Source organism: Oncorhynchus mykiss, chromosome 16 (genome assembly GCF_013265735.2).
Source record: "Oncorhynchus mykiss isolate Arlee chromosome 16, USDA_OmykA_1.1, whole genome shotgun sequence".
NCBI classification, from domain to species: domain Eukaryota; kingdom Metazoa; phylum Chordata; class Actinopteri; order Salmoniformes; family Salmonidae; genus Oncorhynchus; species Oncorhynchus mykiss.
The window spans coordinates 16,830,063-16,855,922 of record NC_048580.1 but is presented as its reverse complement, the minus strand read 5'-3'; the positions used below and the strand labels follow the sequence as shown (position 1 = coordinate 16,855,922).

General features: G+C 45.8%; 1 protein-coding gene across 6 annotated transcripts in view; it reads right to left on the bottom strand.

Moving 5' to 3' along the window:
* Nucleotides 1-25,860, bottom strand: part of LOC110491461 (vesicle transport through interaction with t-SNAREs homolog 1A) — a 191,460-nt gene that overhangs the window by 68,960 nt on the left and 96,640 nt on the right. For 4 of the 6 annotated variants that reach the window (XM_036946311.1, XM_036946312.1, XM_036946310.1 and 1 more), the window contains 2 exons: nucleotides 14,147-14,217; nucleotides 9,463-9,524 (listed from right to left, as the gene is read on the bottom strand). In XM_036946311.1, the coding sequence (XP_036802206.1) occupies nucleotides 9,463-9,524; nucleotides 14,147-14,217 (133 nt within the window). Of the gene's footprint in view, nucleotides 1-9,451; nucleotides 9,525-14,146; nucleotides 14,218-25,860 lie in introns of all 6 variants that reach the window. The other 2 variants (XM_036946315.1, XM_036946316.1) reach the window with 1 other exon arrangement.

The window sequence follows — 25,860 nt, the reverse complement described above, 5'->3', positions numbered from 1 at the left end:
TATAAAGTATGTTTAAAACATAATGGAGCTATATTTTAATTTAAATAAGATGATCTTTGAGAACTAACAATCATCAAAATAAAAAACTAGACCGTCAGAGAGAACACTTTTTTAAAAATGTTTGAGTCACTCAGAGAGCATAAGCTATGACAAAATCTGTGGAATTGCAGGGAATCATCTTTAAGACAATGTTTTTTGCTTGACACTAGATGGGAGTTCCTCTCAGTCTGCCATTGCTTCCATAGCTACACAATCAACGTATTTATGTGGATTGGTGATGAAGCCTGTCTAATTTAGATAAAGATCCCCAATCCACAGAGGCCTGCTCATAAAGCCTTTCAGCATTGTACACATGGCACTAAGCTCCAACGCACTGTCCCTACAGTACGGCTGTATGCCCTACTGAATGCTCATGTACAACAAACACACTAACAAAAGCCAGCTGCCTTCGCCAGAGATGGGCAAAAGACGCAGCCAGCTACAACGCATTCGTTTGCCAGAGAAATAGTAGAGGAAAACATGAGAAGTTCACAGAGGGAACAGATAGGGCGACCCAAAGGGAGGGAAAGCAAACGCCAAAGTGTTAAAAAATAATAATAAATATATAAATAATAAATTGCGAGACGAGAGGTAACAGAGTACTAATGTAGTACATGGAATTATCTGCCGCAACAAAGAGAAACAGATCAAAGAGAGGCATCCGTTGGGATCGGTCCACTACTCTTGGGATAGGCAATAAGAGCAAGGCTATGGCTATTCCAGACTCTCTGGTTCACATAAATGACTTCAAATTAAGAAAAAAAAATGAAAAAAAAAACAGGGACCTTTTATCAAACACATTGCTTCAAAACATCTAAACATGAACAGACCTAGACTTTGGTTGATTTTTGACCAAAGGTCACCATGTGGATGAGACTTTCGAATGGGCAGGCTCCTAAAAGAATGGTGGCTAAAACAAAGCTCAAGTGATTCGGATAGTGAGAGTTGTAAGAGGTGAATATCACACCATCAGAAGCAGAGTGGACAGGTGAGGTTCAATGGCAGACCCCACTCTTCATTCCTAGAGCCTGTGTGTGGTGACTCAGAACCATAAACTGTAGCTTTGGGAAGACCAAGCTCTCATTTCGCCAAAGGCGTTGACACAGAGATACTAGTGGAGTCTTCCTCTGGTAGCTATTATGGCACACAGGTGGGTGAAAACTCAATAGCAGGTTTGCCCTTCGCACAGCAGAAAATTAAATAGACTGAGTGAGAGTACAAGCAAGTCTGTGGGATTTTAATGTGCGTGTGTGGTGTGTGTGTGTGTGTGTGTGTGTGTGTGTGTGTGTGTGTGTGTGTGTGTGTGTGTGTGTGGTGTGTGGTGTGTGGTGTGTGGTGTGTGTGGTGTGTATATATATACAGTATGTGTGTATGAGTACGCGCGAGTGGGAGAAGCTGCCTTGTCCCCTCTGCCACTGCTCCACCCAAGCCGCTCTCGAACTCCCCTGACTACCGCATCCTAACAAGGCTTTTCCTCCGCTCCTCCTCGAAAAAGGCAAACCAAATAAATAAAAGGACAGGGGGAAAAAAGGACTGAAATGGAGGAACGAGGAGAGAAAAAACACTGACAAGTATAATTTGTTCCATCTTTCAGCTTTAATTAAAAATAATATGGAATCTTTTTGTTTGACTTCACAACAAGACTTCAATAGGGCCCCCAAGACTCCCTACCACTTGCCTCCCAACACAGCCCACTGGTGGAGCTGAATTCCATTAATTACATGACCCACATATCACATAGTTAATATTCCAGCGCGGGGAAAAAGAAAACTCTGCCAATACCGATGGAAAGGGCCTAAACTTGGAGGTGTTCAGGACTTCAGAGCCCTCCCTACTCCCAACACTTTTCTGGGGCGGCGCCCTTTTGATCTCCTTCTCTCCTGACATTGTTTGCGAATGTCGCCTTAATGGGACTGGGAAACGTACGAACGAATGCAGCCACACTCTTTTCCAGTGAATCAAAAGGAAGTGAATAGCAGCTTTCCTGAAGGGAGGGGGTGTGGAGATGAGAATGTGTGAATAAAACGTCCTAATAAGTCAGGTTTCTTTAACCATCAATATGTAATAAAACAAATTGTTCAAACATACATTGTATAAATTCATGGGATATAGTGAATGGTCATATTCACATAAGGTTACCAATGTCAGTAAGCATGTTAGCTAGTGATGCACCGATATGATATTTTTGGCCGTTACCAATATCCGATATTTTCCTTGCCAAAAAACCTGATACCGATACCGATATTAATCACTTTTGCAGCCTTTTAAGCATTCTAGTACAGTTAAATAGTTAACACACACCCACACACACACACGGACGCAGCAGTCTAAGGTACTGCATCTCAGTGCAAGAGGTGTCACTACAGTCTCTGGTTTGAATCCAGGCTGTATCACATCCGGCCATGATTGGGAGTCCCATAGGGTGGTGCAAAATTGGCCCAGCGTCATCCGGGCTGTCATTGTAAATAAGAATTTGTTCTTAACTGACTTGCCTAGTTAAATAAACGTTACACACGCACGCACAAAAAAGTAATTTTGTTTGGTATTTACGTATGTCCCCATAACCAGTATAACATCATCAAAACCTATTTATTTCACTTACTTGCTGTGCTGTTTCATTGTTCATTTGTTCAGTCGTTTCATTGTCAACCAGGATTTCTATGGAACGCCGTTTGGATCTTTGCGTGTCAAGAAAAATACACGTCAAATAACACAACAATCTGTTTCAGTAGCTATAGTTAGCTAGCTAACTATATAGCTAGGTGTCCTCATCTAAAATATCCCTAATTTATAAGACATTTCTTATTCGATTAATGGTGGTCGGACCCATCTATGTGAAGCTAGCCACAATAAGGGTTAGTCCCAATAGTGGACTTTGCAGCCTTTGTATTCATTTGCATCACTGTCAATGGCATATTTCAATTTTGAAGGAAAAACACAAATTCCACTATTGTGCCTAATCCTTATTGTGGCTAGATTCACAACACATAACCCGGTCCGGTTGAGCCTCACTAACCAGATGAAGCTAGCTGGCTGCTGATAGCTTTGGGTAACAGGGTTAAGTAGCTGGCTAGCTAATTATTTTCATGAACTGAAGTTCAATTTCAATAGGCGAACAACAAGTGGCAACATAGCTAATACTTACTCACAACGATCCCTAAATCATTGCTAAGAATAATGAAAATGACTGCAGTTTCTGCTGGTCATTGTTTTCAGGCTGGTTGTATTGGTGCTAGCTAGGTACAAAGCTAAAGCTAGCTACCCCAGAAGTTCAAATGCGTTATTGTAAACACATTGTTCGTGGCCGGTGTTTGCTTGGTTGCATACTTTTTTTGTACAGCTTTGACAGTGCAACTGTATCCTTTTTGACAATCAAAGACCCAAACGGTGTTCCATAGTATATATGTTCGAGAAGCCAATAGCAGTGACGCACTTGGAAGTGTGTACCGGTGCTCGGCCAGTCGGTGAAAGCCAACATCACCCACAACAGAGAACGGATGATTGTCAAGGGCAATGAATTCCATTATCTTGGCTTTAACGGATTTCACCTTTGAGTTGTCTCGCTGAACATTTCTTACACTTTCTAATGGCTGCTCGACTTGTTGACTGCTCAATCCACACAGCAGACAATGTGGGCTAGGTTAGGAATGCTGTGTTGCACGTGTAGCGCAAAATTGTACGTGCCGTTATTCCGTCATGTATCTACGTTATATAGGTATGCACGGTAGCTTTGACATTGGTTTTTAACATCGGCGTTAAACTAGACATCGGGCCGATACTGATGTTGGCATTTTTAGCTAATTTCGGCCAATTCCGATATGTTCACCGATATATCGTGCATCCCTAATGTTAGCCTTAGTAAAGTGGTTAGCAAAACGCAGCACTGGCAGAACAGTTTGCAGTTTATAAACCCTGGCTCAAGTGAGCTAGTGCAGGTTGAGGGGTACCAGCATACACTGAGTGGACAAAGGAACATGGAACATGCTCTTTCCATGACAGACTGACCAGGTGAATGCTATGATCCCTTATTGATGTCACTTGTTAAATCCACTTCAACCAGTGTAGATTAAGGGGATGAAACAGGTTAAAGAAGGACTTTTAAGCCTGGAGACAATTGAGACATGGATTGTGTATGTGTTGCATTCAGAGGGTGAATGGGCAAGACAAAATATTTAAGTGTCTTTGAACAGGGTTTGGTAGTAGGTGCCAGGCACACCAGTTTGAGTGTATCAATAACTGCAATGTTACTGCTCAATAGTTTCCCGTGTGTATCAAAAATAGTCCACCACCCAAAAGACATCCAGCCAACTTGACAACTGCCGGAAGCATTGGAGTCAAAATGGGTCAGCATCCCTGTGGAACGCTTTTGACGCCTTGTGGAGTCCATGCCCCGAGGAATTGAGGCTGTTCTGAGGGCAAAAGGTGTGTGTCTGTGGGGGGAGGGGCTGCAACTCAATATTATGAAGGTGTTTCGAATGTTTGGTATATTCAGTGTAGTATAGAATACAGCAAGCAACGCGTTTGGCCAAGGTGGAGCAAGTTAGCGAAAGGCACGCTGCATTTGCACACCGTCAGTCATTGGTTTGTTCTGTGGAGCTGAAGGGAGTTAGCATGCTGGGACTAGAGTCCTAGGACCAGGCAAAGGGGCTGATCTCTTAATCAATGTCCAGAGCGACCAGAGCCCTCCTCTGAAGTCTGTGGCCCTTGCCTGCCTGCTGCTGCTGTCAGCCCTGCTACCACCATGAATATGGAGTCCTTCTGCGGTCGGGGCATGCTTATGTTTTCTGTCTGATATCTCGGCCCCATTCCCATTTCAAAGGGAGGTCTACCCAGGGGTTTGACTTTTTGATCTGACTGGCGACTGACTCGACCACCTGCATGCACGATCAGCCGCTAGTGAAAAGACCAACCCCCTCCTACCCACACCCCACCGCCTTGGCCTCACACTGCCCCCCACCCACCCCCACCTTCCCAGGACCCTCCAGAACCCCAGTGGTCATAACTGGGTCATAACTGGGTCTGGAGCTGCATCTTAACTCTCCGGTTGCTCTGCTCTGCTGTGTGCAGTGGCTGGGAGGAGATGCTGGGCATGATTGCAGTAGCAGCAGGAGTCGCCTCCGTTCCTGCCACAGAAAGTCCACCTCTGTTGGGCAAAGTCATGGGAGCCATTTTGTGTCCATAGTGTGAGGGCTGTAATGTCAGGGCACCATGGTACTGAGGTAACTGAGGATAGAGCTGGAGCCTGTGGCTCCTCTAATCAGGCATTGCTTCCCCCACCAGCCCACCTTACACCCCTCACAGGACAGTGGTACCACCAATAAAGACTTCAAATCACACAGAGACACCACTTCCTACTGCACGTCTTACTTTCAGCATTACTCTTCCCAAGGTCAAGCTTGGGAAGGTCGAGCTTGCACATTATGTCAGCTACATTAGCATGGTTTCCATTGGACAACATATAATTGAGATAATAGGCAGTGTGCAATTTCCTCTTAATGAATTGATGTGATGCAGCAGGTTGAGAAAATAATAGATTGATATTATTGATTGATATGGGTTGATGACTCAATCACATATTTACTATTCCTGAACACCACTTAATGCAACATTTGCAGATCCCCTTACAGCTCGTCATTGGAAAGAACAGCAGCACATTATCACAAGTGGCCGTTAATAAAGGGAAATGTTATAATTGTGCATTATCAATTTCATACCGCTTCACTCCCGATGAGTATCAATTGAGATGATAACTTTTGAATAATATTATGATTTCCTTTAACAGACATTAGCATGAAGAGTTAATGAGATCACCATGACCATGACAATACAATTAAAACCCTCAGGACTTCAGATGATTAGATTAATAATGTAATAGTGTGAAGAGGAAGAAGCCCTCCACCAGCCGACACTAGGCTAAGTAATAGAGGGCCTACGGCATGGCAGGCCATGTAATGCTGTAGAGGAGTAGCGTTGGACAGTGTTTATTCAACTACAGTCTTGGGGACCTACTATAGCAGCAGGGTTTCAGGCACTGATCGACTAATGAGTGGCTCCCCTCTCCTCAGGGTCAACAAGGAAAAAAACAGAAGGCGAAGTGACAAGACCAATGGCGTCTTAATTCCAGTGTTATTTTTCCTCCCTCTTTCTTTTTCACACCTTAAAAAAAAAAAAATATCCAACCACTTGCAGTTTTGACAGAACTATGTTATACCTATTGCATTCAGAGTATTAAATAGTCAATACAAGGGTCGGTCACCCTCTAACAGTTCAGGGGAAGAGAATTGCTGTACTGGAAAAAATGAAAAAAGTTGAAAAGGGGAGTAGCAAATGAGTACCATAAGGCAATTTATTAAGCACAACTGAAGTTGCAGAGCATAGTGTAGTGGTAGAGGTTCACCTACTGGCCTCATTTACATAACACTAGAACTCTTTCACAGACTCCTGGTAAGCTTAGAACACAAAAAGCAGCCTAAGCAGAAAGTCACCAACCCCCCCAAACAGCACAACAATTTCCATGATAACGAATAAAAGGTATCAAATGTGTGAAATCTAATGAAACGACTGAGGAAATATCAAAACTACGCCACGAGGCACCTTTGTATGTCCCATTTTCTGGTTATAAATGACTTATAGAGATGAAAATAGTCAACAAAATCGTACAACCAAACACTATTTTATTCAAACGCATAAAAAAAAACAAGCTTAAAAAAATGTGTGGTATTTGCTAAAAGACAAACGCGAAGCCCCATGAAGCAGAAAGCAAGGCATCGGTTGGGAAGAGGCTAGAGGCCACCGCGCTTTAGAATGGCCCTCATAAATCCTGATTTGAGTCGGGACTAACCAGAGAAACCTGAGGCGCGGCGTGCCTGAGCCACACTAGGCAGGCGCTACCGCTCTTAAATTCTACGTTTGATTAAGTCTTCCCATTAGGTGACAGCTGAACTTTAATATGAATATGATAATATTGAAATAAGTGTGTGTTATTTACTTTAGCGCTCGGGTGGTGGCGGCAGGGGGATGAGGGAAGGCGGGAGAGAACAAGGGAGGGGGAGCTGGATGATGAATGATTTCTGGACAGCTCTGGGTGACACCAGGCGAGCCTAGGCCTCCTCTAATCAGACTTGACAAAATGGAGACATATGCAGAAATATTGGTTACAGTCGGCATCACAGCCCTGCCTGGGCTCCTGCTGCCACGCTGCCCCGCCTGCCCCTGATTGTCTACAGGCACTGAAGCATCTATTTCAATTGGCACTTCCTTCCTAGCCCCAGGATTTTACATTTAGCTGGTGTCATTTACATATTACTCTTAATCAAAAACCATACTGGGCAATAAAAAAAGAAACTAAACCGTGGCGTCACGGTTCAGGGGTAGGCACAGAGGCACTTTATGAAATGGTGATGTGACAACACATTAATCTGTGTGTGTATGAGTGAGTGGGAGAGAGAGAGAGAGAGAGAGAAAGGAGAAAGGAGAGAGCGAGAGAAAGAAAGAAAGAAAGAAAGAAAGAAAGAAAGAAAGAAAGAAAGAAAGAAGGAGAGAGAGAGAGATGTCTATGAGTGGTGGTGTGTTTGTGAAAATTGCCGGAAAATTGTTAAAATTGGAGTGTACAGCTTGTGTTTTTCTTGTTCGTCTAAACACATCAAGTACTGGTTGTTGGACAGCTTTCATCTTATTCTGCATTATATTGATGGACTAAAGCAATGTTTACAACAGAAAACAGTAATCTGCATTACAATCAGTGGTGGTCAGTGCTGTTTAAGATTAGGGAGGCCGATAATTGTTTTAATGAGCATGGCCTTACTTCTATTACAGCATATTGGATGACTGTCATTCATATTCCATTCAACCAGTTCAATGTAACAGCAATAGGTTTAGGCTACTACATGACACTCAAATTTTCCCTATACCCATCATGAGGTTGCTACAACCTAGCCTATGAATGAAAGTTTACAACGTAGGTGCACAGGTCGAGAGACAAATTTGAGTAATCAAGGTGATAGACAGACACATTCAATACCGCCTTGCACATTCGTCTGCATCTAGTTGATCTAGGGTGTAATCATTAGTCCAAATAGTTGCAAACTAAAGTTTCTACTGGAGAAATTCAGGTAGGTTTATCCCCGTTTCGTTCCGTTTGCCTCTATTTAAGAAATGTTTCTAGAATCGGCGGAATGAATACACTGCTGATCTCCCGCACACACAGTTCGCTTTCATAGTAGCTACATACAAACAGCATCATAACTTTGCTTGTTGTATACGGTAATTTCTTCTCACATCTACGCACTCTCCTTCTCTCATCCTTTCCACTTCGCTTGTGGACTTCAGTGTGCAACACAATAGCTGTCTGTGACGAGGCAAAAAAAACCTTCCCAAGCCAAACCTTCATACCACAACCACTACACAAGGCCTACATCGTTGTCACCATATTAGCTATAGTCATAGTCAACATAATTACTAGAACTAACGTGTAAACCAGCTACAAATCACACAACAACAAGAAGTTTAGCAGTTACACCGGCTGGCACTGATGGAAATACATTTATAGAACCAAAAGCTTACCTGGAAGAGTGACTTGGAAGAGTTCCACTTTTGGATACCCTAAGCTAGCTAGATAACATAAATAGCATTCCTCCATGTTTGAACATATTTTTTTGTAGGCTAAATTAGCTAGCTGCATTAGATAGCTAAGTAAGTGAAAAGAAATACAACAAAATCTCTCTCTCTCTGCTGTCCAACTATTGACTTTCGAGTCAACTACTCATCACATTTTATGCAGTGCAGTGCTAGGTAACTGTAGCTTATGCTTTCAGTACTAGATTCAATTTCTGACAACATGTCAGTTCATGCTGCAGGAGCTCTGATAGGTTGGAGGGATGTCCTCCGGAAGTCGTGAAAATCTATGGAAGGGGATGAGAACCATGAGCCTTCTAGGTTTTCTGTTGAAGTAAATGTACCCAGAGGATGGAAAATATCTGTCCTCCGGCTACACCATGGTGTTGCCACAGAGTGCTGTTGAGGCTACTGTAGACCTTCCTTGCAAAACGTGTGTTTTTTTTTTTCACTGAGTAGGACGGTCCTCCCCTTCCCCCACTGATTACAACGTATGGGGCATTATGCATGTTCATAAGACAACGGTCTCAAAACACAATATTATCCCACTCACAAAGTGGGATGAAGAACAGCACAGTATACTAATGGGATAAATTAGATGTTGTGGGTTTGAGTGTGCATGAGTGACAGGGTTTATGTATGTGCTCATAACACATGTATTTACCATCTGTGTATACAGTATGACTGCCGTTCTAGGCCTTTCTACAGTGTATTTGTGTTTAAATGAGTGGATGTAAATGTGGTTGATGACACAGTTGAAGACATCTACAGAGACATGCAGTAGAATCATGGTCCCTACCTGCCTCTTACCTTCTCAGCATGCCGGTTAGGATGCGGGAGCTCTTGCCCAGGTTGGCGTCTGTCTCTCTCAGCTAGAAGCAAGGGGAGGAGAAAGGACAGGTGTAACACATATAGTCCATATACACTCACATCTAGTACTGGGTCGGGCCCCCCTTTTCCTCCAGAACAGCCTGAATTCTTCAGGGCATGGATTCTAAAAGGGATGTTGGTCCATGCTGACATCAAGCAGTTTCTGCAGATTGGACACCGGTACACCACCAGCCTGTACTGTTCAACCCAGGCAGGATGGGTCCATGGACTAATGCGAGCTTACACCAAATCCTGACCCTGCCATCAGCACGATGCAACAGGAACCGGGATTCATCAGACCAGGCAATGTTTTTCCACTCATCAATTGCCCAGTGTTGATCGCGTGCCCACTGGAGTCGCTTCTTCTTGTTTCTAGCTGATAAGAGTGGAACCCGGTGTGGTCGTCTGCTGCAATAGCCCAGCCATTACAAGGATCAAGGATTTATGCCTGCCGAGATGCCATTCTGCACGCCACTGTTGTCCAGCGCCGCCATTTGTCTTTTTGTGGCCCACCTGTTAACTTGCACGATCCTTGCCGTTCTCCTTCAACCTTTCTTATCAACGAGCGGTTTTCACCAACAGGACTGCCGCTGACTGGATGTTTTTTTTGTTTGTCGCGCCATTCTCTGGAAACAGTGTCGTGGGTGAAAAGCTCAGGAGGACGGCTGTTTCTAAGATACTGGATCCAGCATGCCTGGCATCAACGATCATACCACACTCAATCTAATAGGCCACCTGTTTTACCCATTCAAATGTTCTATCAAACAGTAACTGGGTGCCGGTCTGCCTGCGTTATATAGCAAGCTAAGGCCACGTGACTCACTGTCTGTAGGAGCGATGCATTTTCGTGAACGGGGTGGTGTTCCTAGTGTAACACAGCTCAGTTGTGACTGAGAAGGGAGTGAGACAGAGAGATAGTTTCTCTCCAACACGTTGGTTTATAGAAGCAGGTACCCATGTGCCATCTTCTTATTGGTTATACCAACGTTAGTGACTGACAGACGAATGAGGTCGGTGGCGGTACACGGAACCCAAACCGGCTGTGAGCGTGTGCCATCGTGCATACATGTATTTTGTCTCACCACACCAAACGCGATCACGACACGCAGGTCAAAATATCAAAACAAACTCTGAACCAATTACATTAATTTGGGGACAGGTCGAAAAGCATTAAACTTTTATGGCAATTTAGCTAGCTAGCTTGCACTTGCTAGCTAATTTGTCCTATTTAGCTAGCTTGCTGTTGCTTTGATATTTTAACCTGCGTGTCGTGATTGCGTTTGGTGTGGTGAGACAAAATACATGTATGCACGATGGCACACGCTCACAGACGGTTTGGGTTCCGTGTACCGCCACCGACCTCATTCGTCTTTCAGTCACCCACGTTGGTTTAACCAATAAGATGGCACGTGGGTACCTGCTTCTATAAACCAATGAGCAGATGAGAGATGCAGGACTTGCAGCGCGATCTGCTTCACAAATAGAACTGACTTCTATTTTAGCCCTTGGCAACGCTGGCGCGCCCGAGCAGTGTGGGTGCAATAATTGAATAATCTAGATTTCTACATTTATTTTGCAACGCTCGCGCACGCGACATGAGAGGTGTAGTCAGGGTATAAGAAAGAACATAAGAGATTAAAGGAATGATCCACACCAAATATATATATATTTGTTTCTCATTCGTCCACTGTTGATACAGTCCCAAAATGATTTGCTTGGCAGCAGTCAAGTTCAGGATAGAAGACTTCAAAAAGCTCATTGTAACTTGCCACATCATGATGATACAAAATGTGGCTAGTTGCTTTCTGAAAGTCCTATATCTTGAAAACTTGACTGCTGACGTGCAAAACTGGGCTAAAATTCAGACAGAGAAAAATATTCTGGAAAGAGACGAACACAGCAAATGAGAGAAGGCCTGTAGAATGAAAGAGACAAGTGGTCTGCAGAAAACTTTGTGCTGCGACTACACCTGTGTGTGGAGTAAAATGCTGACACCGTGACGAATGAGAAGCCACAAAATTCTAGCTGTAGTCACATTTGTGATGGGGGGGGGCCTTCGCTGTGTAAGAGACTATTCAGAGACGGGGGGGGGGGGCTTTCTCTGACCTTCCCTCTCTCCATCCCTCTTCCCCTGCACCTTTGGCTTTGCCTTTCCTACAAACCCCAAATATCACCAGCTCTTTATCTATTTAACTCTTACTATGTTCCACACTCTGACCCTTCACCCTGACATTTATGTACCCTTTTGCCTCTGTTGTCTTCATATTTTCTTTTCACACTTTCTCACTCCTTCCTTCCCTCTCGCTCATCTCAATCTCCTTATCTCTTTCCCTCTCTCCATGTGAGGGTTGTTCTGGCAGGCTGTGTTGACGAACGTGATGGATGGCAAGCTGAGCTGGCTCAGATGTGGTTTTGGTAGCTGGCACTAACACCATCCATACAGCCGCCTGAGGTCTCTCTCAAACCCCATGGATGGATCGCTGCTCAGAGACTTCCAACTTTCGCCCAAAATACACATACATTCATTCATATTCTCTCTCTCATATATCAAAAGGGCCCATTTATAAGATATAGCCTGAGATTGATGAGGCAATAAGGCAAACAATCTATTCTAATTAAGTATTTAAGGAATTAATTTACTGTGAGGATTGGTGACAGTGCTCAGTGATTGAAGTTAAAAAAACAAGTTCAAGTGTCTGCTGTCGACTTCCACTTATACCAGAAACGAAAAAAACACAACAAAACCTTTGACACCTGATTTGACTAAGGGAAAGCCATGCTGAGTGCATGCGTGTGATTAGTGAGTGAGTGAAACTATTGTGTGTGTGCCACTCACTGTGAACGCAAGTGTGTCTGGGTATTTCTGCTTAAACAATGCCCCCCCCCAAAACCATTAATCCTTTGTCTTTTCCATGCAAGGACGACGTTTACCAACGCTTCCACCCTGCGTCTTCACATCTTGTCTTTCTTCTTTTTCCCCCGCTCCCCATACTGCTTTTTGACCCACAAAATGTCTTTAAAAGGAAGAGGGGGGCCTGTGAGGGTTCATGGGGGAAAAAAACGAGAGAGAGAGAGAGAAAAAGAAACTATTCTCCTTAGACGGCAGGCAGACCTTTTGAAAGGAAATGTTGGATTTCCTTTGAAATCGCCTGCGAGGCCCACTGCCATTTTGTGATCTTTTAGCATTCTCCGTGGATGGGCCGTCAGAGCGGGGCCCCTCACCGTGCTGGAGCTCTGTCTACTCTACCTGTCTGTCTAAGGGAGGAAGGGTGGAGGTGAGGAAGATTACATAGGGAGGGACAGACAGAGAAAGAGGGTGAGAGTGAGAGGGGGAGATGGTGGGGGAGACAGAGGGCCACAGTCTAATGCTCTAAAATTGAGAGTGATAGGAAGAGAATAGAAGTGATAGAGAGCAATATACTGAACAAAAACATAAACGTAAAGTGTTGGTCCCATGTTTCAACAGCTGAAATAAAAGATCCCAGAAATGTTCCACGCGCACACGTTTGTTTGTTCACCTGCGGGACCAGCCACCCGGACAGCTGATGAAACTCTGGGTTTGCACAAATGATAATTTCTGCACAAACTGTCAGAAACCATCTCAGGGATGCTCATCTGCGTGCTCGTCGTCCTCACTAGGGTCTTGACCTGACTGCAGTTCGGCATCATAACCAACTTCAGTGGGCAAATGCTCATCTTCGACGGCCACTGGGATGCTGGAGAAGTGTCCTCTTTACGGATGAATCCCTTTATCAACTGTACCGGGCAGATACCTTGACGAGATCCTGAGGCCCATTACCGAGCCATTCATCTGCCACCACCACCTCATGTTTCAGCATGGTAATGCAGGGCCCCATGTCTCAAGGATCTGTACACAATTCCTGGAAGCTGAGATTTTCCCTGCTCTTCCATGGCCTGCATACCAGACCTGTCACCCATTGAGCATGTGTGGGATGCTCTGGATTGACTTGTACGACAGCGTGTTCCAGTTCCCGCCAATATCCAACAACTTCACACAGCCATTAAAGAGGAGTGGGACAACATCCCACAGGCCATGATCAACTCTACGCAAAGAAGATGTGTCATGCTGAACGAGGCAAATGCTGGTCCCACTAGATACTGACTGGTTTTCTGACGAACGCCCCTACTTAAAAAAAAAAGGTATCTATATTCCCAGTCATGGGAGGTCCCAATTTATTTATTTAAATTGACTGATTTCCGTATATGAACTGTCACTAAGTAAAATCTTGAAATTGTTTAATGTTGCATATATATTTTTGTTCAGTGTAGAAAGAGAGAGGTAAAGAGAGTCACAAGGCCTAATACTCAGTCAGTGTGTGTGTGTCCGTTCGTGCATGTGTGTGCACCCGTGTGTGTTTGCTTAGACAGTCTTACATCACACATGACATCATTGCATGGGACTCACAATGCTTTCATGAGTACAGCACTGGATGCTGACCATGTCCCTAACCAACTACAATGCCTTGTTGTCCTCAGCTCTTTGTTCTGGCCTTCATTCTCACTGTCCTTCAAGCCCCGTGCCTTTACACGCTCATTAGAGGCTAGCGGTTTATGTCCAGTGCCTGTGCACTGCATGTGTGTGCGCACGTGCACGTGTACTCACCCGATCTCTGGATCTCTGGATCTTCTCGCGGTCGGTGTGTAGGTTAGCCAGGATCTCTTGGCCAACTTGTTCTGAAGAACAAGGAGAGGAGAAACACAGTTATGTTTGCATGAATACGCTGTGCATGGGTTGCACCGGTCTTCCCTTTCATTCCTCACTGAACATTCACTGACAGAAGTTCAAGGTAAGTGTGTCACTTAAGGACATGACAGCACTAAATCCCGAAATTGAACCAGTGACTTAAGTCCATGCTCTGCTACTGTTGCCAAATAGTCTAGCCCACAGCTATATAGGATAGACATTGGTGTGTGTGTGTGTGTGTGTTCGACCAGCAGACGGCTAGCTATGCTGCTTTGCGTATGGTACTCCTCCTTGAGCTACAGCACGAAATGCTAGACGGACACACTACCCTGCTGATCACCAGCTTGAGAAGCTAAAACCTGACCGTGCTCGGCCTCCTTCAGCCAAGCTCTGTCGAGTTCAGATCAACCAGTCCACTAACTTCCCAGCATTAGGGAACATTGTACCAAACCCATGCCGGGCTTAGTTAAGCCTTACTGAGCCTAGCTCAGAGCCTGGATCAGCTGTGCCGACAGCACCATTAACTTGAACACCACTAGCAACTGATCCTCATTTCGAGGCACAATCTTATAATAGATACACTCAGAATAAAACAGAACTATATGAAATTCTATTCTATTTGAAATAGTTAACATAGCATTTTAATATGAAGATCTTTACCTAACAACTGCTTTCATGATGGCTTAATTGAATCTTCAACTTCTAAAGGTCTCAGTCAGGATATGCTCAGATGAACGGACAAGATGTTCAAGGTCTCACCACTTTTCTATCACTTACAGTATATCACAACTCGAGTATCTCACAACAATATCCCAGGCTGCACGCGACATCCTGCTACTGGAATCCAATCAGCTGATGCAATATCCATGAAACCACTTTTAATAAATGGTGCTCGTCCGTCGTGGATGTAAGCACTTTAAACGCACACTTCTAAAACTTCGCCAACAAGGCGTCTGACAAGCTCGTCAGTGGTCACTGTCATTTCCTGGTCCCTTGGGTTAGACGGAGAGAACCCCCCTCCCCTAAGATCCCACCACTGTCATCAACAGTAAGCAGATACTGCATTAGGGTTAGAAATGAGGGAGGGAGATTTTTTTGTTGTAGCCCGGATCAAAGACGGCTTTCAAACGCACCAAACAATCCGGCGTAAACAACGCACTCCTGACTAGATTACACTACACAGGTGCGGCACTCCAAAGAGCCCACGTGCCGCTCTGCTTGTTTTGGGGGAACGCCGCAGAAAAATGGGCTACATCTGGCAGCTAGACAAGAGAGGAAAAAGAGATCGCAGAGAGGAGGAAGAGAGAAGGGGACGGGGGGCTGTCAACGCTTGTACTCCCTTTCCTCTCCCTTCCATTCCCCTCAACGGGCGCACAACGCACCTCTTTCTGCCTTCATTCATTTCTAGATCAGGGACGAGACAGGTTGAAGGATACACAGATTAAACAAACAGTCACATGTGACAAATAGGGTCGATTAAAAGGCTGAATGCAGGTATTAGTAACCATAGTAATACATGCCTCCCAGTCCCCTCCAAAAGAACAAGGGAACGGGGAACGGAGCTGTGGCAGGAAGTCTTCTGTAAAGACAACTAGGCGCCGCCATCCGTCTCTGTCCGGGATGGGGCTTAAGACAGATGAGGGTGACAAGTGCTACACAAGTCAAGCCACATCGTCGTTGGCGTGGATGAAGACAGAGAGCGCGTTATTGGAAAAGCACACACTCAGACTGAGAAGATGGATGAGAGCGTTGCGGAAGAATAGGGCCCAATGATATCCTACTGTATTGACAGGGGCAGAGGTGCGAATGTAGTGTACAGGACCTCGGTCTGGAGAATATAGGCCTACGTTCAAGTAAGGCCATACACAATTTAAAATGGTTAACAGATGCACTTCACTTTTCAAAAAGTGAAAGTTGTACTGAAAAATGTCCGCTCGAATTATGGCTGCACGATGCCTCTTTAATCCTACACAAGAGGAGCATCTGTTGATTTGGTCGCTAGGTGTTGAACTAAGGCTGCTATGGTATTCTACATGTTTTCAAATATCTTACAAGGTAAGCTTCAATTTGGTCTGTGTTTGAGCTACATGGGGGGGAGGGGGGTGAAATTAATACTTAGGTTGGTAGGAACAAATCTAGCCTGTTAACATTGAATGTCCACCAAGTGACTATATATTTGCGCATGAAAAATATGATAAATACTTGGATATCCCCTGTCCCCTGACACCACCACAATGTTTCAGAGAGGTTGGTGTTGTAGAAGTGTAGTTTTTATAGTGAACAGTCACTTTTAGGCACATCCAGTGTGCAAAAACAGTACAATTACCACATTTGGACACTTTGGAGAGGTTGAAATGACACTTGTAGATGTCCCATGACCACACTTACTAAAACAACTGGCCATTTCTAGTTGTTAGGTCTATCAATCCCATTTTTTGTTGTTGATATTGTTCACATGTTGTGAAAGCCATCTGACGTGTTTTCAGCTCTGGGAACCAATAATTCACTTATAGCAGGTCAAAGATTACTTAAAAAAATAAAAAGGTTATTTGTGTGTGCTTAAGCGTGTGTATTCTGAACTGTCACTCCTATCTGTCTTCTGATCATTTCCTCATCATCTCCCAGATGTCTTCCTTCCAAATATACCAAGTTTAGGCATGTCAGAGTCATGTAATTACACATGAATAGCAGTTACTTTGGGTATGTCTATTTAGGCGGACAAAGGCAGCCAATGAGAAAATGAGGATGAAGGCTACATTATATACATTTCCATGAATGTTAAACATGACCCGCTTCCACTTTTAACAACATTCTCATCAGCTAGCTAGGCTACATGTACCACAGCCACCACAACTGATTTAGGTGACATTTCTATGGCTGCTAAACACCGCTACTGATGAAGTGCATAACCACTACGCCAACAACGGTGCAGACAGCGTCTCCCCTACATAGGTAAGTTGTAATTGAATGTCATAGCTGAGCCGGTGTGCTGTAAACGCAATCCCGTTATGATGAAGAGCCGACAGACTGTAGAACACATTAAAGACTCTGGTTTCGGCAGCCAGGGCCAAGACCACAAGTTCAAATAGAAACACGTCCCTTAGCTGTGTAACCACAAGTGGATGTTGCCATTAAGAATTCCCTCACCTCACCACACACAGTCCTGTCCCTTCCCCACTGGACCATTAGCTGTGTACACACACTGCCTCCCCACGGGGGGGAGGGGGGGCTCACCCTCTACCCAGCTCCTCGATCTTCCTCTCCCTCTGTATCTTTCCATCTTTACCTCTCGATCACTCAAACACAGCCACTTGGAGCTCTTTACGGTACATTTGGATTTCCATCGACAGCGTCGGCCTCTCTCCCTTTACCACAGTCACTTTCAAAGCAACAAGCGCTCAGTCTCGCCTCAGAATTAGGCGTTCATCCATGCTTCTCAAACTTCAAATTTCAAAGTGTTTATTAAGGTTAGGCATTAACTCTGAATGGATAAGGTAAGGGCTAAGGTTTGGGATAGGCTCAAAACTAAAATCTCAAAAACATATTGTATTGCTGGATTTGAACTTGCAACCTTTGGAATCAGAGGCAGATGCTTACAAAACAGAAACCTCTTGAAGGGAACAGCGCTCACTGTTAACCCTAATGGCCGGTTTCCACGTCATCTCCCGATGTCCTCGTAGATGGAAGGACGTAGAATCCTGACTTGTATATCACGGTGATCTGGCTGTTCAGAGAGTAAGGGAAATGTTGAGGAATTGCCAAATCTGTTACCTGGAAAGGGGAGCTATCGTTGAGAACTATCGGCTACATTTTAACTATCGGCTACTGTGGAGGAGGATGAAAGAATGCTTTTCTAATAACGTCTCCTCCCCTGATGATATTCTTTCCTGAACACAGGAAGAAAGGAAAGATTCCCCCCAAATCCATCTCAACGTAGGCTGTATTTAAGCTACAATCAACACGCAAATACACTTCAAGTATGTCTGATCACACAGTTCATCATCATGGACAGAATCTCACATTGAAATAGATACTTTTACCTGTAACAGTTTGTGATGTTTTGACAGCTCATCGCCAGGCTTTATGTTCCGGAACGGTCCGTTACACTACAGACGGCACTGTGTCGACACGTCATAGTTTCTGACAACGAGTGAGAATTGTAAAATGTAGAGGGATTGGATCAGAGAGAACAAACAATGAGAAATCAACTCTAACTTACTACGCAGATGTAACGGTTTTCTAGATGAGAAGGAGAGTCGGACCAAAATGCAGCGTGTAGATTGCGATCCATGTTTTAATGAACAAACGTAAAACACGAATCAATGCAAACACTACAAAATAAAGAACGTGATGAACGTAACGAAAACCTAAAACAGCCTATCTGGTGAAAAACACATAGACAGGAACAATCACCCACAAACACACAGTGAAACCCAGGCTACCTAAATATGGTTCCCAATCAGAGACAATGACTAACACCTGCCTCTGATTGAGAACCATATCAGGCCAGACATAGAAATAGACAAACAAGACATCCAACATAGAATGCCCACCCAGTTCACGTCCTGACCAACACTAAAACAAGGAAAACACACACGAACGATGGTCAGAACGTGACAGTACCCCCCCTCCAAGGTGCGGACTCCGGACGCACAACTTAAACCTATGGGGGAGGGTGTGGGTGGGCATCTGTCCGCGGTGGCGGCTCTGGCGCTGGACGTGGACCCCACTCCATAACAGTTTTAGTCCACCTCCTTAGCGTCCCTAGATAGGTTACCCTCCTTAAAGACCGCTCGGGACAGAGGGGCAGCTCGGGACAGAGGTAGCTCGGGACTGATGGGTAGCTCAGCACTGAGAGGAAGCTCAGCACTGAGAGGAAGCTCAGCACTGAGAGGAAGCTCAGGCAGGTGGTTGGATCCGGCAGATCCTGGCTGGCTGGCGGTTCTGGACGATCCTGGTCGACTGGCGGATCCGGAAGAGTCTGGTCGACTGGCGGATCCGGAAGAGTCTGGTCGACTGGCGGATCCGGAAGAGTCTGGTCGACTGGCGGATCCGGAAGAGTCTGGTCGACTGGCGGATCCGGAAGAGTCTGGTCGACTGGCGGATCCGGAAGAGTCTGGTCGACTGGCGGATCCGGAAGAGTCTGGTCGACTGGCGGATCCGGAAGAGTCTGGTCGACTGGCGGATCCGGAAGAGTCTGGTCGACTGGCGGATCCGGAAGAGTCTGGTCGACTGGCGGATCCGGAAGAGTCTGGTCGACTGGCGGATCCGGAAGAGTCTGGTCGACTGGCGGATCTGGAAGAGTCTGGTCGACTGGCGGATCTGGAAGATTCTGGTCGACTGGCGGATCTGGAAGATTCTGGTCGACTGGCGGATCTGGAAGAGTCTGGTCGACTGGCGGATCTGGAAGAGTCTGGTCGACTGGCGGATCTGGAAGAGTCTGGTCGACTGGCAGATCTGGAAGAGTCTGGTCGACTGGCAGATCTGGAAGAGTCTGGTCGACTGGCAGATCTGGAAGAGTCTGGTCGACTGGCAGATCTGGAAGAGTCTGGTCGACTGGCAGATCTGGAAGAGTCTGGTCGACTGGCAGATCTGGAAGAGTCTGGTCGACTGGCAGATCTGGAAGAGTCTGGTCGACTGGCAGCTCTGGCTGCTCCATGCTGACTGGCTGCTCCATGATGACTGGCAGCTCTGGCTGCTCCATGCTGACTGGCTGCTCCATGCTGACTGGCAGCTCTGGCTGCTCCATGCTGACTGGCAGCTCTGGCTGCTCCATGCTGACTGGCTGCTCTGGCTGCTCCATGCTGACTGGCTGCTCCATGCTGACTGACTGCTCCATGCTGACTGGCGGTCCTGGCTGCTCCATGCTGACTGGCGGCCCTGGCTGCTCCATGCTGACTGGCGGCCCTGGCTGCTCCATGCTGACTGGCGGCCCTGGCTGCTCCATGCTGACTGGCGGCCCTGGCTGCTCCATGCTGACTGGCAGCTCTGGCGGCTCCTTGCAGACTGGCAGCTCTGGCGGCTCCTTGCAGACAGGCAGCTTTGGCGGCATCCTGCAGACAGGCAGCTCTGGCGGCTCCTTGCAGACTGGCAGCTCCTTGCAGACTGGCAGCTCTATGCAGACTGGCAGCTCCTTGCAGACTGGCAGCTCCTTGCTAACTGGCAGCTCTATGCTAACTGGCAGCTCTATGCTAACTGGCAGCTCTATGCTAACTGGCAGCTCTATGCTAACTGGCAGCTCTATGCTAACTGGCAGTTCTGAACAGGCGGGAGACTCCGGCAGCGCTGTAGAGAAGGAAGGCTCTAACAGCGCTAAACAGGCGGGAGACTCCGACAGCGCTGGAGAGGAGGAGGGCTCCGACAGCGCTGGACAGGCGAGGCGCACTGTAGGCCTGATGCGTGGTGCTGGCACTGGTGGTACTGGGCCGAGGACACGCACAGGAAGCCTGGTGCGGGGAGCTGCTACCGGAGGGCTGGGGTGTGGAGGTGGCACAGGATGGGTTAGACCGTGAAGGCGTACTGGAGATCTTGAGAGCGGTGCTGGCACAGGACGTGCAAGGCTAGGGAGGTGCACAGGAGGCCTGGTACGTGAGACTGGCACCATCTTCACCAGCCGACTAACACGCACCTCAGGACGAGTATGGAGCGCTGACCCAGGTGCCATCAAATCCCCGACACGCTCCGTCGGGCGAATTCCATGTTTAAAACACCAACACAGCAACTCCCTCATTTCTCTCTCCTCCAATTTCCCCATTAACTCCTTCACAGTCTCTGTTTCGCTCACCTCCAACACCGGCTCTGGTTCTGGTCTTCTCCTTGGCTCCTCACGATAAACAGGGAGAGTTGGCTCAGGTCTGGCTCCTGACTCTGCCACACTCTCCCTGAGCCCCCCCCCAAGAAATTTTTGGGGCTGACTATGGGGCCTCCGTCCGCGCCGCCTTGCTTGCTTCGCAAACTCCATTCTCCTATATCCTTCCGCGCACTGCTCCATCGAATCCCAGGCGGGCTCCGGCACGCTCCCTGGGTCGACCGCCCACCTGTCTATCTCCTCCCAAGAAGTATAGTCCATACTGTACTCCACTTTGGGCTGTTCTTGCCTGTTGACACGCTGCTTGGTCCCTTTGTGGTGGGTGATTCTGTAACGGTTTTCTAGATGAGAAGGAGAGTCGGACCAAAATGCAGCGTGTAGATTGCGATCCATGTTTTAATGAACAAACGTAAAACACGAATCAATGCAAACACTACAAAATAAAGAACGTGATGAACGTAACGAAAACCTAAAACAGCCTATCTGGTGAAAAACACATAGACAGGAACAATCACCCACAAACACACAGTGAAACCCAGGCTACCTAAATATGGTTCCCAATCAGAGACAATGACTAACACCTGCCTCTGATTGAGAACCATATCAGGCCAGACATAGAAATAGACAAACAAGACATCCAACATAGAATGCCCACCCAGTTCACGTCCTGACCAACACTAAAACAAGGAAAACACACACGAACGATGGTCAGAACGTGACAGCAGAGTTATTATCATCCGCCACTATTTATGAAAAGTCATGACCTTTTCCCACAATAATGGAAAATGGTTTACTGTGGGACTGTGGGACTCACTGAAACTTGCCTCCACGCTCAATGCTCCATTGTTCCATTGAGCAAGGCACTTAACCCTAATTTGCTCCAGGGGTGCCGTACTACTATGGCTGACCCTGTAAAACACATTTCACTGCACCTATCCGGTATATGACAAAAAATAAATCACACCACCACTATAATCACACCCCACTGGAGAGCAGGAATTGATATATATTAACTCATGCTCTTTAGGGAGATTAGCAGAACTGACTAGATAAGAACAAATGGTGCATTGACTCAGTTTAGCTTAAGCAGATGGTGATAAAATTCAATTGAACAGTATCCAAATCCATCCATCCCTCCTCCTCCTTTTTGGTTCTTTGACCTAGTGTTGGAAGAGATGCATTGGGTCTCACCCATAGAGACAGACAGAGGACTAGCGCCCAAAAGCCTGTTTTAGCATGGGCAGTGCCATTGAGAACCATTTTGAAGTAGTCAACTGGGTGGGACTTCCTATGGGTTAAGGAAGGATAATCCCTGGGGAAAAGTTCTTATTTTGTACACTCCCCTGGATAATTTTATTTACACTCAAAGTTGTACACGCTGAGGGACGTTGTACACGCTGAGGGACGTTGTACACGCTGAGGGACGTTGTACACGCTGAGGGACGTTGTACACGCTGAGGGATGTTTGTTATGCTGAGCCCACAGGCCATGTGTCTAGTCTTGGTCACACTGACTGACCTGGCTCACAAAGTTAAGAGGGCCAGAACCAGGTCATTGGGGGTCATGCAGCATCTGGTGAATCTACAGTGTGATGCTCTTACATGTGAATGTGTGGTGGGTACAATGGGGAGTCCAGCTCACTCGAGTGGGTGCTTATATTTAAGTCACTTGCTCAAGGGCACAGACAGATTTTTCACCTTGTCGGCTCGAGGACTCGAACAAGCGACATTTCGGTTACTGGCCCAACACTATTACCAATAGTGTTTAGTCAGCATTTTATTTGAACAGCAGTGGCGGGATAAGCTGAGCTAGAAGAGCTTTTCTTTTCTTGCATGAGTTTGCATAGATGTGAGCAGATAGGGGTGAATACCAAGCAGGCAGTGCACTGACCAGCCCTGCTGTGGGCCTTTGTCTGCATGTGTATGATGCTATGAGCAGCGGCGTGGTGGGCAGTCAGTCCGGGTGTATTTCTGAGGCCTTTCTTCACTCTGCTGGGCCGTGTTTTATTCATGGCCTGCGCCCTGACCCCGCAGAGCTCCTGTTCTGACAAATCACTTCTGATTAAGACAGATCTCTATTAGCCACTCAACTTAGCCTATTCATCATCCCCCCCTTCCCCCTTCTCCTCCTCCCTCGCCTGTCCGTCAGACCGGACCAAGACGCAAAGGAAATGTTCCGCCGTGGTTTTAAATGGCTGATTACGGACAATTGGCGGATGGAGAGATGTAAGGGAGTCTTATGGGTGATAAGACGCAGGTTTAATGGGTATAAATGACCAGGCCGACTAGGAGGACCAGCTGGTAATAGAACCATTTGTTTCAGGCAGAACAGGAGTGGGAGAAAAAATGAAGACTGTTTTTCTCCAATTGAACTCCCCTGCCTGCCTGCCTGCCTCCCTCCCTCCCTCCCTCGCCGCCTCAAGTTCAAACACTTCCGTTCTCATATGGACTTTTAACAGTAAGGTCCCTCTCACTCGTCCTGAATGAGAATAGATGAGGCTCGGAAGCGAGGCCGGTTGTTTTAGATTTATGAAACGACTCAGACAAGCACACATACAGACGCGGCTGTAGACATGGCCTCAGACCAGACATACACACTCAGATACCCAGGCACAAAACAATGCACCAGCTTACAAATAAAAAGGGAACTTTAACGTTCAGCATCCCATAACCTACTTGTAGTGTCATTTTTTTTAATTATAAACTGGGTGGTTTGAGTCATGAATGAGGATTGGCTGAAAGCCGTGGTATATCAGTATACACGGGAACGACAAAGCATTTCTTTTTTACTGCTCTAATTACATTGGTAACCAGTTTATAATGGCAATAAGGCATCTCAGGGGTTTGTGGTGTATTGCCAATATACCACGGCTAAGGGCTGTGTCCAGGCACTCCGCGTTGCGTCATGCTTAAGAACAGCCCTTATTGGCCATATACCACACCCCCCTCGGGCCTTATTGCTTAAATACATGACTGCACTGATGACACTCTGCCTACTTGAGGCAAAACTTCTAAAATCATCAAGTTAAAACAGAACCAATTTATAAAAACTGTTCAACAGCTGTAAAGTCTTATTGTTTAAATCCCCAAAACAATAATAAATTAACCTGAACCACAATAGTGGAGGGCAAAGGGAGTAGAAGGAGGAGGGGGGGATGGGGGAAGGTTTCCGTCAGCAAATTGCCTGGAATTACTGAACCATCCAAATGAAAACTAATGGACTTTGGGCCACACTGTGATTGCCTCAACACACAGACGTAACACGGGAATGACACCATACAGGGCCTTCAATTAAAAACAGGGAATTTCCACGGACGGCTGGTCAGCCCCATACATCTACAGTGTCCCCACAGCAACGCTGGTCAATTCTATGGATCAAATGGACTCGACTGATTCTTTCCATTTCCACTGCTCCCGGAAATATCTGTACGTGTTGATTCAGCTTGTGGTCAGAATGCGCAGAACATTTATGAAGTAGTGGAATAAAAACAACCATGGTTCATACAGTATAAACACATCAGACTCCTTTCAGCCCTCGGTATCGTGGATACAACGAAGCCATAGACTATGAAAGAAAAGCTGCCTTTATAATAAATAATAATAATATTTCCTAATCACACACATGTATAATACACACTCGTACATATTTGAAATAGGACAAATAAGGACACAACAAATTATTATTATTAGCGTATTACTTACAATACATAGTGGGGAATACATTAAAGCTTATCGTTTGTGTAATGGAGAATAGAGATGACTATCACAGTACAGACAACTGACATTCTCACCGCTGACAAACGGTCTCCATGTAGAAAGGAGAGATACTGAAACTGGATAGAAAGATGAAGAGATCACAGGGAAAAGATGGAAGATGAAAACGTATGAAACAAGGATGAACCACCCCTAAACCTGGCAGCCACAACGGGAGGTATATACCTGAAAAACCCAAAATATCCCATTTACCCCAAAGAAGTTTGTCAGTTTAAGGAAACGGACTCAAGGAAAAAACGTGAGGGGGAAGAAGAAACTTGACATTCCCCAGTTTCTTTTTCAACAGTTTAGGAACGATAATAATCGCAATACTCCTGATTAAAGGCTTTCACGTCTCTAATCAGAAAGTTGACAGGCAGATCAAAGCGCGCAACATGATTTTTTTGCCTTTTAATTATCTGTACAACACCATACCTCAGGCTGCTCTTCCTCAAACTCTCACAAAAGATGGCAAAGGAAGATCTAACACTTCTTAACAGTTCATTATCCAATAAGAAGGAGACGAAAAAAAAAAAACACTCCACACACAACTATTTTGAAGGGCTTTAAAGCAATCTACACAATTAGCAAAGACCTGGGGGAGGCCTGTGGTCCTCTATTAGCACAACCCAAATTGAAACACCTTAATTATGTTTGTCAAAACGGACACCGCGTCACCCTCATTTGCATGTTTTGACAGGGCCCGTTGTGATTCAAGACCCCCCCCCATCGGAACACAGGGAGTATTTAGCAGATTTCAACACCTACTGATTATACAGTTTTTCCCTCTGAATAAATGAAATGACTCATTAATTTGTGCTTTGTTTCAGATCCTTTCCCCCTCCCCAATTATCGGAGAGAGTTAAGAGTATAATGGAGGCAAACAATAAGTAACGTGTGCATAGGGGGAGTGCTCACTGCATAGGGCTGTGGCGAAATTTCCTCAGCTGGTAATTGTCAAGCAAATAACTGTCGGTCCTCACAGTAATAACTGTTAATTAACATAAACACCTTTAGCATCTCCTGGCTTACAAAAAGCCTAATAAATCAGTGTAATATAGTCTACTCCTTCA